The sequence below is a fragment of the Pseudorasbora parva genome, chromosome 8 (genome assembly GCF_024679245.1).
Source record: "Pseudorasbora parva isolate DD20220531a chromosome 8, ASM2467924v1, whole genome shotgun sequence".
Lineage (NCBI taxonomy): Eukaryota > Metazoa > Chordata > Actinopteri > Cypriniformes > Gobionidae > Pseudorasbora > Pseudorasbora parva.
The window spans coordinates 36,171,141-36,188,819 of NC_090179.1; the positions used below are offsets into that span (position 1 = coordinate 36,171,141).

The window sequence follows — 17,679 nt, forward strand, 5'->3', positions numbered from 1 at the left end:
CTTTAGACATTCTGCTAACTAAAATTTCAATATTATAATATATTATAATATAATTAATTTAATTATATTATAATATATTATAATATTGATTAATATAATTCATGATTATTCATATAAAGTTAATGATTATAAATTGTCATATTTGTACAGGCCTATTTTAACATCATAATATATACATTTTAATGTCGTAATTGATTTTTATTATATCATTATGCATTTAAATGTTCATGTAAAACTGGCTATTTTAAAATATATATTATTTAATTTAAAAAATCTTTAAAGATTCTCGAGAGTCATGGCCGTATGGGCGTAATCGGCGTAAACTCGTGTTTTTCCCTAGAATAAATGTTACGATTAAAGGTTATTAGCCTATTTTGACTTAATAATGCATCAGAAACATATCATAAAACATCTTTGTTTATAAAGTTTCTAAGATAGTTGACCACTCTGTAGTGAGAACGGCCTCAAGAGAAATCCCGGACTTTACTGACATAAATTCTATGAAAATAATCCCTTACTTGGCTACATTATAACGCTCACAGACGGCATTACTGTAAATAACTGTAAATAAGCCTGCCCTTCTTATTTCTGCTGGGCTGAGAGGGATTTAAATATGGCTCCTCCCTCATGAATAGTGGGTGGGGCCTTATATACCTAAACAGATGGGATCCGAGCTTTGTCTCCGGGCTGTCAGTGTTATTCTCGACAGGCGCTGTGAATGTTTCTCGTCGCGCGCATCATCTCGCCTCATCAAAGAGCACGAGCGCTGCATTGACAGCCTCGTCATACAGACAGATCGTCGGGTTTAAGCTGTCATCCTGATGTTGGATCGAGCCGCGTTGCTCGAAAGAGGAAGCTGAGAAGGAACAATACCGACGGTTTGGGAGCGCGAGCTTGTGTATCGTAGGCAAGTGAATATCAGTTTTCATACGCGCTCTGTCAGCGCCTTTTCCGAGCGTTATTGCAGAGGACAACAAACGACGGTTTCTATAGACGTTTAGTATAAAAACCAGCAATGCCGGGGTTCGACTACAAGTTCCTGGAGAAGCCCAAGAGACGCTTTCAGTGTCCTCTGTGTAGCAAAGCAATGAGGGAACCCGTCCAAGTTTCCACATGTGGACACAGATTCTGCGATACCTGTCTGCAGGAATTTCTCAGGTAAGGAAACACGTATATATTTTGCGTAAGTTAAGTAAGCTATATTGGATAGGCTACACACAACCAACCTTTTAATCAGCGGAGTGTATTCCAGTGAGTTTGGTCAATGATCGTGTCAACACATGGCAGTCAGTCATATTTGCTCTACAGTTGACTTGTTTATTTCTGCAGGTAGGCCAGAGTGAGTTGTTTTGGCAGCCAATAGGATACAGGGGATGCTCTGTATGCAAATATCTTGCGAATTAAGTTAGTTGTTGTAGTGTCACGAGACAATAATACTGACAGATGGGTGTGTATGGGAGGGACATTCAACATTTATAAAAAGAGATATGAATCCTAAAATCAAAATTCTGCTCTGCAACATTATGGCAGGAGTACCAGTGCCATCATTAGTAGAGCAGTTCCTGCAACGTTCAGGAAAAAAATCTACTTGTGGAGAAAATATTTTGAATATTTTCCCTTGAGCCTATCCAGTTGTGTTCTTCTTTGGGAGAAAAACAATTACAGACCTGTGTGTGTGTGTGTGTGTGTGTGTGTGTGTGTGTGTGTGTGTGTGTGTGTGTGTGTGTGTGTGTGTATTCAGGCAGTAGAGACCCTCAGCTCTGGCCCTGTCTGTCATTTTGACCCGAGGCACTACAAGGCTCTTTGAGGGGGGGCAATCTCACATGTGGGATTAGGAAGCGAATCCTTTATTGGAATCAGTGTGCTGGAAGACCCGCGGATTGTTCGCTCGGCACTAATTTTTGTAGTTTGCTAGGAAGGACTTGTAAGAAGGACATGCATAAAATGTACATGCTCAAATTTAATAATTGAAATATGCAAGCCAAAAAAATAACCCTGCAGCTGTTTCAGTGTTAACATAGTAAATGAAACACCAGTTTTATAGCTTTCGGTTTCAACTACCAGGAAATTCAAAACTAGAATATTTACAGTTAACAGTCCGTTATAAAGCAGGAGTGCCCTTTTAAATGATGCGTCACTATTAAGTGTATAATGTTATATGAGGGTCATCAAGTCATTTAATTGCTTGGGGAATGACATGATGACACTGTACACAACACACTGAATGATTGACAGCTGAGATGCTCATTGTTCTCTCCTGTGGCATTGTAGTTTTACAGCATTAATCATACATACATTTAAAAAAAGTTTTTCACCGTAAGGAAAGAAGTCTGGGAGAATTAAACTGCAGTAGGCTATTGGGACTAAATACATTATCATTGAAAACTTTAGAGTTGTTAAGGTGGGTTTTTTTAATCAAAAATACTGGAAAAACTATATTATTACATTTTAAAATGTAATTTATTTCTGTGACGGCAAAGCTGAATTTTTAGATTCATTACTCCAGTTTTCAGTGTTACATGATCATTCAGAAATCATTCCAATATGATGATTTGGTGCTCAAGAAACATTTATGATTATAATTATCAATTTTTAAAACTGTTGCGCTGCCTAATATTTTGTGTTAACCATGGCAGATTTATCATTTATTTGAAACTGGAACGTTTTGTAGAGTTGCAAATGTCTTTACTATATCTTTTAATCAATTTAAAGTGTCATTGTTTAATAAAAATATGAATTTCTGTAGAAAATCCCAATTTTTGAGCAAGGTCAGTTTTCTGGCAGCCTTACACTTGCCGGATTTGGCCTTTGGGAAGCCAAGGCAGTTGAATAGGATGTTACAGTACACATTGTCATACATTAGTGCAAATAGATCACATTATGTCATCATAAATGCTGCACTCTAAAAGAATATCGCTGTATTTATATTTAGATAGTAGACAGATTATTGTATCATGCCAACACTGATATCCGGACACAGCAGGGAAACTTGAGAACACGAATTGATTTTGTGAACATGCATGATCAATTCAACACTGAACAATTGCAACAAAGGCACAATACCAGTCACAAAGAAGATGAAAGATCTAATCTAGTTTTTCCACATATCCAAACAGGTTTTGTTTCTTTCCTGTCTGCGTGTTGTGGAGTATAAACAGAACTTGTGCTGATGCTGCGGTGAGAGATAAGCGGTTTCAGGTCAAGTTTGCATCTCGGTCAGATTCCAGTGAATGTGAGGTCCACTCATAGAGACGCTGAAATGTCATGTACATTTCTGGATAGGGGGAGGAAGAAGAAAGCACATGATGCATATTGCCTAAAGCTCTGTGTTTTTATGTTTGTTCTATTCTCAGTAAACCTCTTTGCTCTCACGCCTACATAGGGGAAAGATTCTTCCTGAACGTGAAGCTTTGCTCAGTTTTATGTTCTTGCTTGAGATAACGCAAATAAAAGACGTTTCATGTAAGACTAACAGAAATCAGAAAATGCTTATGAGTCATTGGGTCATTGGTGTGTCACCGGGAAATTTATAAGTAACTTTTTTCTTGATCAACGTTTGTCACTAGCTTAACCAACTAGTGACTTTTAACACTAGTTAAAGATACGGTTAAAGCTAAATGATTAAGCATTTTTAAAGGGACTAGATGCACAAAATGCAATTTCTAGAATATTCACTATAGAACTTTCGGTAACACAACTCTCGCTATTAACTAGTTGCTCATTAGCATGCATATTACTTGGATATTGGCTGTTTATTAGTTATAAAGCACATATTAAGACCATATTCTGCATGACCATATTCTACATCCCTTAATCCTACCCTATACCTAAACTTAACCACTACAACAACTACCATACTAACTATTAATAAGCAGTAAATTAGGAGTTTATTGAGGCAAAAGTCATACTGAATACGTGTTCCCCATAATAAAGTGTTACTAAACTTTCTCTCTTTGACTTTGTAGAATCATTCAGACCAGTTTTGTGAACTTGGTCAACTGATTCATTGAAAAGATCCAAGAATGGTATACTATACTCATGAATTCATCATAGATCTTTTGAGAATTCTTTGCATGTACGTTTTAATTGATTTGATAGTGAAAAATTCAATAATTTGAACCTCCACAACAGAAGTCAGTGGTTCACAGAAAGAGGGCCAGGGCCCACTAGGGGGTCTCGAATTTCCAAGGAGATCTAAAATAAAGCCTGGTGCACACTGTACGATGTATAATAGTACCTTACGATTTTGGCTTGTCAGACTGTACGAACATGATCCCCACTGTAAGCCATGTCACATTGTTAATGACACATCATACAGAGTTTTATATCATCAATCCATGATGCGTTCGGTGACTGTGAGTTGTATTACATGCACGATTTAGGGTGTGTTCACACTTGTAGTTCGGTTCGTTTGGCCTGGATCAACAAAAAAACAACAACACACAAATAGTCTTGGTCCGCTTAGCGTTCACACTGGTATTTTAACAACAAACCTAAAGGTACAGAACCTAAAGGCATGGAGGACTGTTCACAACCTGATTGGTCTGCTTTTTTTACGTATATTTTGTGACAGAACTTACCGAACCCAATACAATGCTGTGTGCTGGGATAATTGCACTCCATGTATGTGTGTAGTCTGCATATGATGGTATTTTGACCAGTTGAGAACTCGTGAAGAGCTTGTAAAATGTGTACGGGGAGTCAAAATAGCGAACTGTTGCCTGTACTGAAGTGTGATGGGCAACATTGCGACTATGACGGAAAAACACAGGTGTGCTTGAGCATTCTGTCCATTTTTGGTCTGTGTTGCTTTCGTTTTTCAGTCGAATCAGTCGAGATTGTTTGGAAGCTAACCAAGATCCATCTTTTCAGCTGTCTCGGCCAGCTTGTTTGGTGCACACCGGGGTTCACCAAGTGTGAACACACCCTAAATGCTGGCTAGCGAACAAAAACAAACTCTAATGTTAATTTTGATCATGCCTTGTCTTGAAAAGAAAAATGAAAGAAAACCGAAGACGATATGTGTGGACTGTGGAGCAAGTGGAGGTTCATGGTTGCCTCACTAATTGTGTCATCAGGTTCTGAACTCATTGTTTTTTGATTTGATGGGTATTGTGGGAGAAGCCACACTTCAGGACCGTGCCTCAAAACTTCTGACACTGCCAGAATTCGGCCTGAGGTCCAATTTGATCGCAACGGTCATTGATTGGCTGTCTGCGAACATGTCAAACTAGCACTCAGACTTCATATTTATGGCCTAGGATCAGAGGAGTCTTTTAGGATTCCTAACATTTGGATCAGGCAGCCAAATTGTGGCAAAAATCGCACCGCTTGAACCCGGCTTAAGGCAAAACAAGACCAGTATGTCTCTTGGAAAACCAGGATGTAGCTTAATTTTAAATGTGTGATTACTAGACCTGGAAAGCATGCAACTTATTAAAATGTTATAAGAATGAAAACAATTCTAGTTATGCCAAGCTTTTAAAAAAAATATTGGATAGAAATATTGGGAGTAAATCATGATCAGCTTAAAAAAAAGTCACTGGGCCAATGGTCAAAAACGTTGAGAATCCCTGATCTTTGATACTAACTTGTTGAATTAGTTTTAAATTAATGTTTAAATCAATGTTCATGAGTATTGTGTTGATCAGAATCACAAACTCAGTAGTGTGTCTGGATAAGTATGTGCTTTGTTGACATTGCGTGATAGCCATGTGTTGTCTTCTTCATTGTTGTGTACAGTACACATTCAAAGTCATTTCATCCGTTAATTTCAGTCAACCTCTGATCAGTTCAGACCTGCCGTCACTTTGAGAAACTTTGCCATATGTGAAAGGATTTACATGGGTTGCACAACAAAACCCAACTATGTTTCACCACCTGCTGTGTTTTAAACATTATTGGAAAAGGGCCTCCAGCTACTTCAGGGTAAGTCTCACGCTACATATACACCTATTGACTTGCCCTGTAAAACTTGATTCAGACAGAATCTGAAAGCATCTTAAACTCCTTTTTTTTGGACATGGCTCATTCAATGCAACATGCTTTGACTGTTGGTTATTTGCGTTGTAAATGGAGTGTGTTTCCGTTGAAGAAGGAATGTGTAAGGAAGGTCTAATCAGCGGCGGGAGGGTCAGGAGGGGCCGACCCACAGGGTTTATCACTCCGGCAATCAGTTCGAGTCACGTGACTGACCGTGCCGATAATGCAGAGTAGATGAACCTTGAACTGAGGGCATTTGGTTCACCGGCATAACACAAAAGAAGTTCTCATAATATGGGCTAACATCTCTGAACGCACATACAAGGGCACCCTTAATGTCAGAAAGCAATGGTTTAGACTAGTTAGACGAGTCAAGTCAAATAAACTCCTGAATGTTTTCATTTGGAGCTTTGTGAGATAACGGTTATTGGTTTGTAGGCTTTTGTTCAAGCTTTAGCTTTGTTTGTTTTGTGTCTGAACTTTTCGTGTGTGTATTCTGCTCAAAGTACACATTAGGTGTGTCCCAATTCGCACACTTATGCACTATTTTGCTGTATTGTACTATAAATAGTATGAGAAGTGGTTTTACACAGAAAATTCCAGTGCGTAAGTGCGTATATCATTTGGGACACAACTTCGGTACCAAGTCGGTACTGAAATTAAAAACATGCTTTGTGCGCTTTTAATTGGCCATTGTGTTCATGCGCTGTGTCTGTGATTGGCTACAATGATCAAAGCACACAGAAGTGTTTGAAAGTGCTTTGAAAGCGGGAGCATTGGATAGCACTAGTAGGCGTCTATCAGCAGACCGGTAATGAACAACATATATTTCTAAGCAGCATTTCTTTCAGCTTTGTCTGCCATCTTGGATATATATTCTTTTCCTTTTTTCACAGGATTGGCTACACTGCAGTGGATAAACATGATGGGGATTTAAAATTTGGCCATAAAATACATTTTGGAACAGCCTATGAAACCTAAATAAGTTGTCTAGGTAGGCAGCTCACTAGGTTATAGAACATTAAGGGCCGGATTTACTAACAGCTTGCGCCATCGCAAACCCTCTTTTGGGGTTAAAAAACGACTGTCAAGACTGTCAGAAAGCGAAAGACGCACACTGATAAATTAGGCGTGGAAAGGCGTGGGCAGGGTTATTTTTGCGGCTGACCTTATTGCATGTATTTGTAGGATTTTCTCTTTCAGGCGCAAAATTCATTGGAGTATTTAAATGAATCACACTAATTTTGCGCTTGTAAATTTACTGTTTTTTTGCGCCATTATTTATCGCCCCCAAAAAAAGCACAACTTAAACCAGAAGTTATGTTTGTCATTATGGAAATGATCCTGATGCGTGCTTTAATTTGTACATTTATATTTGCACGTCATCAGTGGATCACGTGCATAATTGCTTACTTTCATTGGTGCTTTTATGGAATTGCGCTCTCACGTTAATTTGCCGGGTTGATTAAATCTGGCTTATTCCTAAAAACATTGTGAAAATTAGGGCTGCGAAATATATCGAAATATCGCAAATGTATATATCGCAATGTGCATATCGCAACGGCACGCAATATCTGAATGCTTTTAATAGGCTACTTCAGCATTGTGGAAAAAGTGTATGTTTTAGCTCGACACATATAGCAGAGAATAGACTGGGCACACGACTGTTACTTATGTGTCTTGCTTGAGGTTAAAAAGAGTTATTAAACGCAATGACTTGCGAAAAACAACTCCTCGCAGTCTTGCTCTGTCGGCTGTCTGACACGCACCGAAACGTGAGCTCAAGCCGCCTCTCTGATCCCTTCAGTTTCAGTTTCGTGTCTGCATTACATTTGCATTACATCTTTTCTTTGTTTACATTGATGTTAAAATAATATTGTCAGATTTGTGACGTCAGTTTTTGCTAAAACACTGTTGGTCACTTTCAGAAGTTCCCAGAAAGAATGTGAAACATAAATTGTATCATTCTCAGTTTTTAAATGTTTTTTTTTATATTTAATTTAAATAGATTGCAATATCGTATCGCATATCGAATATCGCATCATTTAACAAGATATTGCATTTTTCTTCAATATCGCACAGCTCGATTCTTCTGGGTGTTGACAGTACGTTCTGATATATGGAGACATCATCTGGCATCTTTTTGTTCCAATATAAAGAGCGATATCTAAAATCCAATCTTTAATATAATATGTCAACAAAATAATTCAATAAGAATATTGAATCTGGCTTTATCCAATGTTTAGATTTCTGTTCTGGAAATGTATGCAAATTAGTGCGTAATTAATTCGAATTTTATCAGCCTTATATGTAAATTTAAACATTACATATTAAGAAAAACTTGTAATATTAAAAAAATATTTTCTTAATGTGCTACTGTGATTAATCAACTGGGGAAGTATGATGATGGCTATAAGTGATAGCCATATTCACCTGTAGTGTCTTGAATGCGTGACAAGGCTGCCATTCAGAAGCTACTGCTATCCAAAGAAAGTACAAAAGGTGAATATCCTGCTGTAAGGAGCATAAAACCTTAGCTTCTCTGTTAAGCTTTAGTTTTCACAGCCTAATTTTCTCAAACAATGTCTTTTTTCATAGAGAGTCTGAAAAGAGTTCTCTGTGTCTTCTATTGAACTCAAGTCAGTCCTCCTGCGTTTCTCTTGAGAGCTGATGGTCTGCAACATGTGCACACTAAAGCCTCGCAACGGAAGGGTGGCTTTAATCGGGGTAGAACGGGGTAACTGGTGACGGGCAAACCGGGAAAAGAAAGATTGACTTCTTTCCAGCCAGGGCCATCTGTGTGAACAACATCTTTTTTACATTAAAGCTCAAATGAATTGCCCTCTGTCCATTGAGATACAGAAAGGAGCCTCTTTGGCCTGTCCCAGATAGTGAGAGGTTCTTTGAGGAATGGGAGATTTAGAGGAAGCATTAGTGCCCAGTACTGAGAGGAAGCCAGACTGGGTATGACAGCTGGGAGTCTGCATCCTCCCCTCAGGATTCATGCCATTGAGGCAGATGAATAGTGACTGGGCATCCTCTCTCACTTCCTGCCCGGCCTCATCAAAGACCCTCACATCCTCCTCTCACAGGTGCCACTGGTCATATAAGTCATCTGTTAGCCGGATCCATGACATATAAGATAAGATACAGGGTGGCAAAAAATACTTTTCACCTTGAATCTTGAAAAAATTCCTAAATGTTATTATTTTTTGGGAGACATGCCACATGGCATGACAAATAATCTAATATTTTAACAGACTTATTGACCTTAACTGCAGGGTGTTCTCTCTATGTTTTCTCCTGTTTGTTTGTTTTTCCACATGCTTGTCGCACCACATGACTTGGCGGATAGTTTTTCAATATTAATATTATTAATATAGTATTATTCCAAACTACTTCGTAAGGTTTTCTTATTAACAATTTCATTCTTTTAATAATACTTTTTTATCTTCATTATGATATCAGGGAAGTTGTATAATCACACTCTTTTGACTTTATGCCATCACCATTTCTTTTTAATAAATATCAGATTATTCAAACTCAAAAGTTTTTTGGGAGTTATGCCACATGCCATTTTACAGCCAGAGCTTACTATGTCTTTTCATAAAAAGGTCAAATTATGACATTTTAAGACCATTATTGACGATGTGTATTCAAATCATTGTGTGTATGATTTGTATTTTTATTATCTATTACATAATTTCCTTTTTTCTGTTTCTGCAACATTTCTGTATGTTAGTCGCCCAATGTAATTTTGATTTGGACAACATATTTTCAAATGTTAAGCAATTAAAAAAAAAAAATTAAGAAATAATAAGATTATGTTAAACTACTTAATAAGGTTTTCTTCAATAATTGTATTATTTTAATAAAGCTTTTTTTCTTCATTATACTATCAGGAAGGTTTTACCACCTTGATATTTGACTTTATGCCTCCTCTAAAAATAACATCATATAATTTTCCTATTACTTTCATACAGAAAATGAATAGTCATTTTAATTGATTTTATTTTTGAATAAATTAATAAATAGGACAGAAAATAGCATCATGCCATTACCTCAACCCTGAATGAGATCTATATCACAAAGTTGTATGTTTGCTAATACACAGTGTAGAGAAAGTTAGCAACCATGTAATATTGATTCGTCTTCCTGAAATAAACTGTCAGCGAGTTGCTGCTTCAGAAATCCCACGAGTGCTCAGCTTTTAGACCACGGTCCAAAAAATGAAACTGCCTGGGGTGCTACACTGTCCATATCCATAAATATGTTTCTGCAACTTCTGCTGAGAGGAAAAAAAACAACTGGGAATGTTCATTAGCCCTGTCAAGTACATTCAGATCAATTCATGTAGATGCAGGAAACAAGAATTACATAAACGCGTCTTTGAAATGACTCCGCATGTCATGTCAACTGACCTGTGAAGTTCACCAGAAAACCTTGGTGAGGAAAACCTTCTTATTCTCTTTAAAAATATATTGTTTTTCACAGTGATGCTACAGAAGAACCTTTTTTTGGTTCCTCTAAAGAACCATTATTTAAATGTAAAGAAAATAACCTTTTTCCACTTTTTTGGAATGGAAAGATTCCATGGATGCTAAAGTTTCTTAATAGAACCACTGATGCCAATAAAGAACCTTTATTTTTAAGAGTGCACATTGTTTTCTCAGCTGCAAGTCTTTGTTTTGGTGTAAATGAACTGAGATTAGGTCTTGGCCGAGCGATGTCATAGACTTTAGGGAGGTGGTTATGAGTGTTGTGGACCTCAGCTCCAGCTGTTTACGGAACATTCTGGAGTAAAATTTCTCCATCCCTTCCACGCAGCTGCAAGCTGGCGTAGGGTGAGCCTGTTATTGAGAAGCTCTACGATGCATTTCATTTAAATGTTTTGCATCAGCGCTTCGTTGGTTTCAAGTGCCGTAAGGGTTCTGTGTTAATTATCATCGTAGAGGGTGTTATTAGGAGCTAAAGGAGGTTCAATGAGGGCGACACAAAAAGTGGGCGAGCTCTTAACATTCCTGACTGGATTTTCTGCCCCATTCAGATGTCCATCGTCTGCAAGAGCATAGACAACATTCCTTTGTGAAAACCCGTGGTGCTTGACGACCTGGGACGCTCGGTGATATTGGCGAGGGGTAATAAGTGCATAGAAGGGTTCGTGGGGATCCAGGACTTGCCCGGGCATGCTTCAATTTAAAAAGAAATCAAATAATCATACCTTTACTCCCCTTGAGTGCAGATACACAGGGAACTATTTCAGTTATGCAGTACAGCAGTTTGTCACTCACCCCTGACATGCTGAAGCTAGGTCGCTTTAACCTAGACCTGCCAGAAGCACAATTCTTCAAAAGCTCTATTCAAACAATAGCTAATTTGTGATATTTGCTAAGACCAACATCACTATTGCTATTGCTTATACTTGGGGAATGAACCGATCCCTAACACTAAGTATTAAAAGACATGGATGCGACTGATACCTCAAACTGTGTGGCTTGTTGAGAAAAGGTGTGCTGTTGTGTTTCGTGATGTCCAGGTAGTGTCTGGTGGGTGATGAAACACAATGAAGGAGGGGTCTGAGATATCTAGACTATTGCAGAAACTTGACAGTGGGCTCGTTTGACTTTGCAACTACCCATAAATTCCTAGAAGCCACATAGAAATGGTCTAAAATGCAAAACATTTTGATCCAGGCTGAACTGGTTGGCTGGTCTTAACTGGTCTTCTAGCCTGGTCTGGTTGGATTTAGATGGATTTGTGGCATGTTTCAGTTGGAAAACAGCTAGACCAGACTGAAGACCACTTTGACCAAGTTGACTGACCAACATAGAGAGGGAATGTTTTTCTGGTAACACTTTATTTTTTTAGGGTGTTGTATATGTCTAATTATGCATAATTACTAACCCTAAACCAAACTCCAACTGTAACTCTATAGTAAGTACATACGCTCTTAAAAATGCTGGGTTGTTCCACCCCAATTTTGAGTCAAATATGGACAAACCCAGATGTTTTTTTAATTAGAATTTTTTAACTCAACACCAGTTGGGTCTGTCTTATCTGGCTATTACAAGACCAAGCTCTATTTAAGATTGAACATTGGTCTGGGGAGTCCGCTCTGTATTTTCTACTGCACAAGAGGCGTGAACGAGCATTATTCCTTTTTTTTAACATTATTTCCAACCTTTTTTTTTCAAGTCAAGTTGACAAGTCAGTGTCAAAGTCAAAAGTCAGTGTGGTTTTGCACCAGTTGTGTTATTGTATTAGATGAATATATGAAAACTGAAAAAATAAAATAAAAGCAATTTTAAAAAATATTCATAAATGCTATAAGAGTACAGTAGTTATATAAATAATACTAAAATAACACTTTTCAGAGTCCCTTGGCTTACATTATATGGACGGAAACAGAATTTCAATTTTTTGGGTAAACTATTAAAGGAACACTCCACTTTTTTTGAAAATAGGTTTATTTTTCAAATCCCTTAGAGTTACACAGTTGAGTTTTACCGTTTTTGAATCCATTCAGCCAATCTCTGTATTTGGCGGTAGCACTTTTAACATAGCTTAGCATACATCATTGAATCGGATTAGACCATTAGCATCGCGATCAAAAAAATTACTAAAGGCTTTCAATATTTTTCCTATTTAAAACTTGACTCTTCTGTAGTTATATCGTGTACTAATACCAACAGAAAATGACAAGTTGCGCTGTAATATCATCGCGCCGCTGCACCCATGGGACTGCAGCAAAGTTCCCTGATTATAACGCAGGAACGAGAGAATAGTCCCTAACCACATCGGTCTAAAAAAATCACAACTTTTCATTTTCCGTGTGGTCTTAGTACACGATGTAACTACAGAAGAGTCAAGTTTTAAATAGGAAAAATATTATCTTTGAAAAAATAAAGCCTTAGGTCATTTTTGAGCACAATGCTAATGGTCTAATCAGATCCAATGGTGTATGCTAAGCTATGCTAAAAATGGAACCTGCCAGATACAGAGATCGGCTGAATGAATTCAAAAACGATAAAACTCGACTGTTTAACTCTAAGGGACTTGGAAAATGAGCCTATTTTCAAAAAAAGTGGAGTGTTCCTTTAATTTAGAGCAGCTTAAACCATATAAGAGCAGCTAAGTTAGTTTTTGCAGGGCTCTCAACAATGAAAAGATCTAGTTTTAAGCGTATTGTACATTCTACATCTTGTTTCACATGTGCAAATCTATTTTAAGATCAATTGGTTATTTGAGTTCTTTCATATGTATTTTTACATGTGAATAAATTCAGTGAAATGCTCTGGGGATTGTCCCTGCGGTTGAAGGTCATCTAGATGCATGAGTTTCTCTCGGCTGAATTATTCTGTGCATATGTTAACCTCTAAATCTCGCCATATCCTCTTCCGCACACGCGGCTTGTGTGTTTTTCTTATTGTCGTAACTCCATCATGCCTTCTCCCACACGTTACATGGTTTAATCAAAAACGAATGTGTTTGCCTGGGCTCTGACAGCTGAGAGACCACTGGTGTGAGAACGCTATCTGTTGTGTGGCTGACAGGCAGGCATGTGAAGAATCTGCTGGTGAGGGGAGCAGCTGGGGTGGCCAGATCTTGAGGAAGGAGGTGTCTCTCGCTCCCAGGGCACCTGTCTCAGTGAAAGGCTCTCTTATAGAGCGCAACAGGTGTTGGCAGAGCTCTTGGGTTAAAGCGTACACTCATTCGCTGTTATTGACTGTCAATTCCGGAGGCCGGCCGGATTGAAGGTCACAGCCATTGGTTCCTCTTCGTGAAAGAGGCACTGTGATCGCTTCCTTCCTGCCCTACCCTGTGCAGATCCGCTCTATATAAGAGCTCAAAGACGGCCTTTCAGTTCCAGCATGGCACGTTACCCTCATCTCGCTCCCCTGGCTTACTCTCAAACGTGTCAGCGCAACACAAACTCGCGCTCCCACATCCTAACCCGGCTCAAAAGTGACACTGATCCTATGAAAGAGGATGGAGAAAGCCACTTCCTCATCTTCTAGGCCAGGCGCGTTGGTCGTTCTTTCTGCTGGAGATGAGAGAGATGTTAAAGAGCTTCCTGTTTGGACTCATTTTTGGAGAATTGCATGTCCTTTCATCTCTTTTTTTTGTTTTTTGAAGGGACCAACAATGGTAATCTGATGGTGCACACATCTTTATTTTCATTAACTACTGAGCTTGAGCTAAATCAAGCCTCCCACACAACGCATGCATTCATATTCTATTTTTCAGCACCTGGCACTGTACAATAAAGAGCTCTGTCAGTCTGGCGTGTCACGCTCAAGTCTTGCCTAAATTAAGTCTTGCCTTAATTTCGAGTTTATTCAAGCCGTCTTTTGTGAGGCTCAATACCACTGGACTCACTGACAAGCTTTTGTGTTGATGCTTAATACATTCACTCACTGGATGACAATGCATTTCATTGAATTGTCTTGTATGTATGTATGTATGTATGTATGTATGTATGTATGTATGTATCTATGTATGTATGTATGTATGTATGTATACGTGTATATGTATATAATGTAATGTAGTGTATGCATGCATGTACATTATGTACATGTTATGTTTGTATGTATGTATGCACGTACATGTATGTGTATGAATGTAATGTAGTGTATGTATGCATGTATGTATGTACATGTATGTATCTATGTATGTATGTCTATAATGTAATGTAGTGTATGCATGCATGTACATTATGAATGCATGCGTATGTATGTATGTACATGTATGTATGTACATGTATGTATGTATGTATGTATGTATGTATGTATGCATATGCGTATGTATGTATGTATGTATGTATGTATGTATGTATGTATGTATGTATGTATGTATGTATAATCTATGCATGTATGCATGTATGCATGTGTGCATGTGTGCATGTATGTATGTACATGTATGTATGTATGTACATGTATGTATGTACATGTATGTATGTACATGTATGTATGTATGTATGTATGTATGTATGTATGTACATGTATGTATGCATATGCGTATGTATGTATGCATGTATGTATGTATGCATGTATGTATGTATGTATGTATGTACATGTATGTATGCATATGCGTATGTATGTATGTATGTACATGTATGTATGCATATGCATATGTATGTATGTATGTATGTATGTATGTATGTATGTATGTACGTACGTACGTGCGTACGTACGTGTGTGTGTGTATGTATGTATGTAATACAAAAGTGTTGTGTCATTGACCCTTATATATGTGCAAAAAGAAGAGCAGAGCCCATGTGGGAGAGAAAACGAGAGGATTGTGTTTCCGCTCCATGTGAGGGTACACTGCCTGCGCTGTGGGATGATGGCAAGCACAGGAGTTCTAGCATGTTCTTATCAGCTACATGAGTGCACATCTAGCTTCCTAACAGACTCACCGCTCCCTTACACACACACACACACACACACACACACACACAAACACACACACACACCTCTCTCTCTCTCCAGCATTAAGAGCCTCACCTTCACCCCGTTACCATGGCCACTGAAGTTCCGGGCCTAGCCAATCGGTGGCACCGCTGACGAGTGAGGCGCACACACGCCGCATCCCTGATGAGGTGCTGCCGAGCCACCCTCTCTGCTTTCTCTGACGGTCTCCCTTTAATCAATGAACTCAAAGAGAAATTACATTATAATTACATAATCCTCCTACACTGGGAGTCACTGGGTTTAACATTGGTTTAAAAACTTTTTGAAGTCAGGAACTCAGAGACAGGCAGAGAACACTCGGGAGGTGTTGTTTCGGGACGCTGGAGGTGACTCATCCTGTATTAGGTGCGTAGTTTGTTTCCACCAGCATGTGGTGACTCAGACAGCCGATAACGAGGGTAAATTCTGTTGCTTTCACATAGCGTTTCACTCACTTTCCAGTTACTTTTACCCCGTTGACTAAACTTTAATGCAGCACGACGCAGTCCGTATCTGCAGCCGCAAGTGTATATTCTCACCCACTCTGTCAGAACGGTTCCTGGTCACATGAGGAAATGATGGTATAATTAGACGGTGGAACTGTGCTATTGGGGTGTGGTTGAGTTTTTCCCTGGAGCGTCTGTGGAGTTGAGCTAAATCAAGCCTCCCACACAACATGTACGTTCATTTTTTTTTCAGCACCTGGTACTGTACACAGTCTCATGCAGAGACGCACAATAAAGAGCTCTGTCAGTCTGATGTGTCATGCTCAAGTCTTGCCTAATAGATAATAGTTAAGTTTATTCACGCCTTTTGTGAGGCTCGATACCACTGGACACGACTCTCAAAAGAAGCTTTTGTGTTGATGCTACATTCACTCACTAGATGACAAGGAAGCTATTTGTTTTTTATTCACTCTCTAAACGCGGGAAAATGCAGCATTATGAAGAGGTGATGACAAGTGGAATATGTGTGATGAAAATAGATCTGAAAATAGATGGGGTATACACAAATCACATGACATGATTTTAATTTTTTACATTTAAGTTAACAATTTAAGCCGTTATTATTGAAATCTTTTTTCCCCCCCTCTTACAGAGTAACAGGAGATTATTGGAAAGATATATTGAGAATGGGAAATGAATAAATAGGCCTAAATAAAGGGGCTATTGAAGAAATAGATAAATGATAATTTATTAATATAATAAATTGTATTAGATAATTTATTAATATAATAAATTATATTAAAATAATTTAATGGATTGTATAATGAAGCTGACAAATAAATCTAAATAAATAAATGGATTATACAGATAAATGGATAAATAAAATAGATACAATGCAGGATACAAATAAAATATTTTATCAAAAAATAAATAATTAAAGGAACTACTGAAGAAATAAAAAGATAAATAGACTATTTAAATTAATGGATAAATAACAAATGTAATGGACTGTATAAATAAATGGAAAACTATTAATATACAGGCTATGAAAAAATAAACAGATAAATATATTAAAAAAAGTAAATAAATACATGTACTATTAAATACATTTTAATGGAGTATTACATTAATTAATGGGGTTACTGGAATAAATGATATATACAGGCTCTGTGTGTGTGTGTGTGTGTGTGTGTGTGTGTGTGTGTGTGTGTGTGTGTGTGTGTGTGTGTGTGTGTGTGTGTGTGTGCATATTTTTGCGACATATTAGGACACATATGTGTATAATGACATGGGCATGAGACGGGTATTACAAGGAGAGGGTGAAATATGAGGACATTGGCCATGTCCCCACTTTTCAAAATGATTATAAATCATACAGGATAAGTTTTTTTGAGAAAGTAAAAATGCAGAATGTTTCCTGTGATGGGTAGGTTTAGGGGCAGGGGCAGTGTGGGGGATAGAAAATGCGATTTGTATAGTATAAAAACCATTACACCTATGGAATGTCCCCATATGTCACAAAAACAAATGTGTCTGTATAAATAAAAACTTACGTTATTAGGTCAACTATACAGTTTAGTGGTCATTATGCAACAATATTTGACCACAGAATGATGTGACTGTCAAGTATTTTAGAGAGTCACGAGTCACTGTTGTGCTCTGAGCAGAGACAAGTCCCCCTTTGCACAGGCAAATTACAGACGTTTCTGCCTGATAAGTATTCGTTGGCCGGGATTATCTGTCCCGTTCCACCTGCTGTCATGGTAGAACAGCGCATGACATTCAGGAAGGTAATCCAC

The 17,679-nt window shown here is 38.1% G+C and overlaps 1 protein-coding gene across 1 annotated transcript in view; it reads left to right on the top strand.

Annotated features, from left to right (window-relative positions):
* The first annotated feature begins 671 nt into the window (after positions 1–671).
* traf4a (tnf receptor-associated factor 4a) overlaps positions 672–17,679 on the top strand; it is a 54,947-nt gene continuing 37,939 nt past the window's right edge. Inside the window, exon 1 of the mRNA XM_067451075.1 lies at positions 672–1,158. Coding sequence (XP_067307176.1) covers positions 1,016–1,158 — 143 coding nt within the window. The 5' untranslated portion in view covers positions 672–1,015. The remainder of the gene's footprint in view (positions 1,159–17,679) is intronic.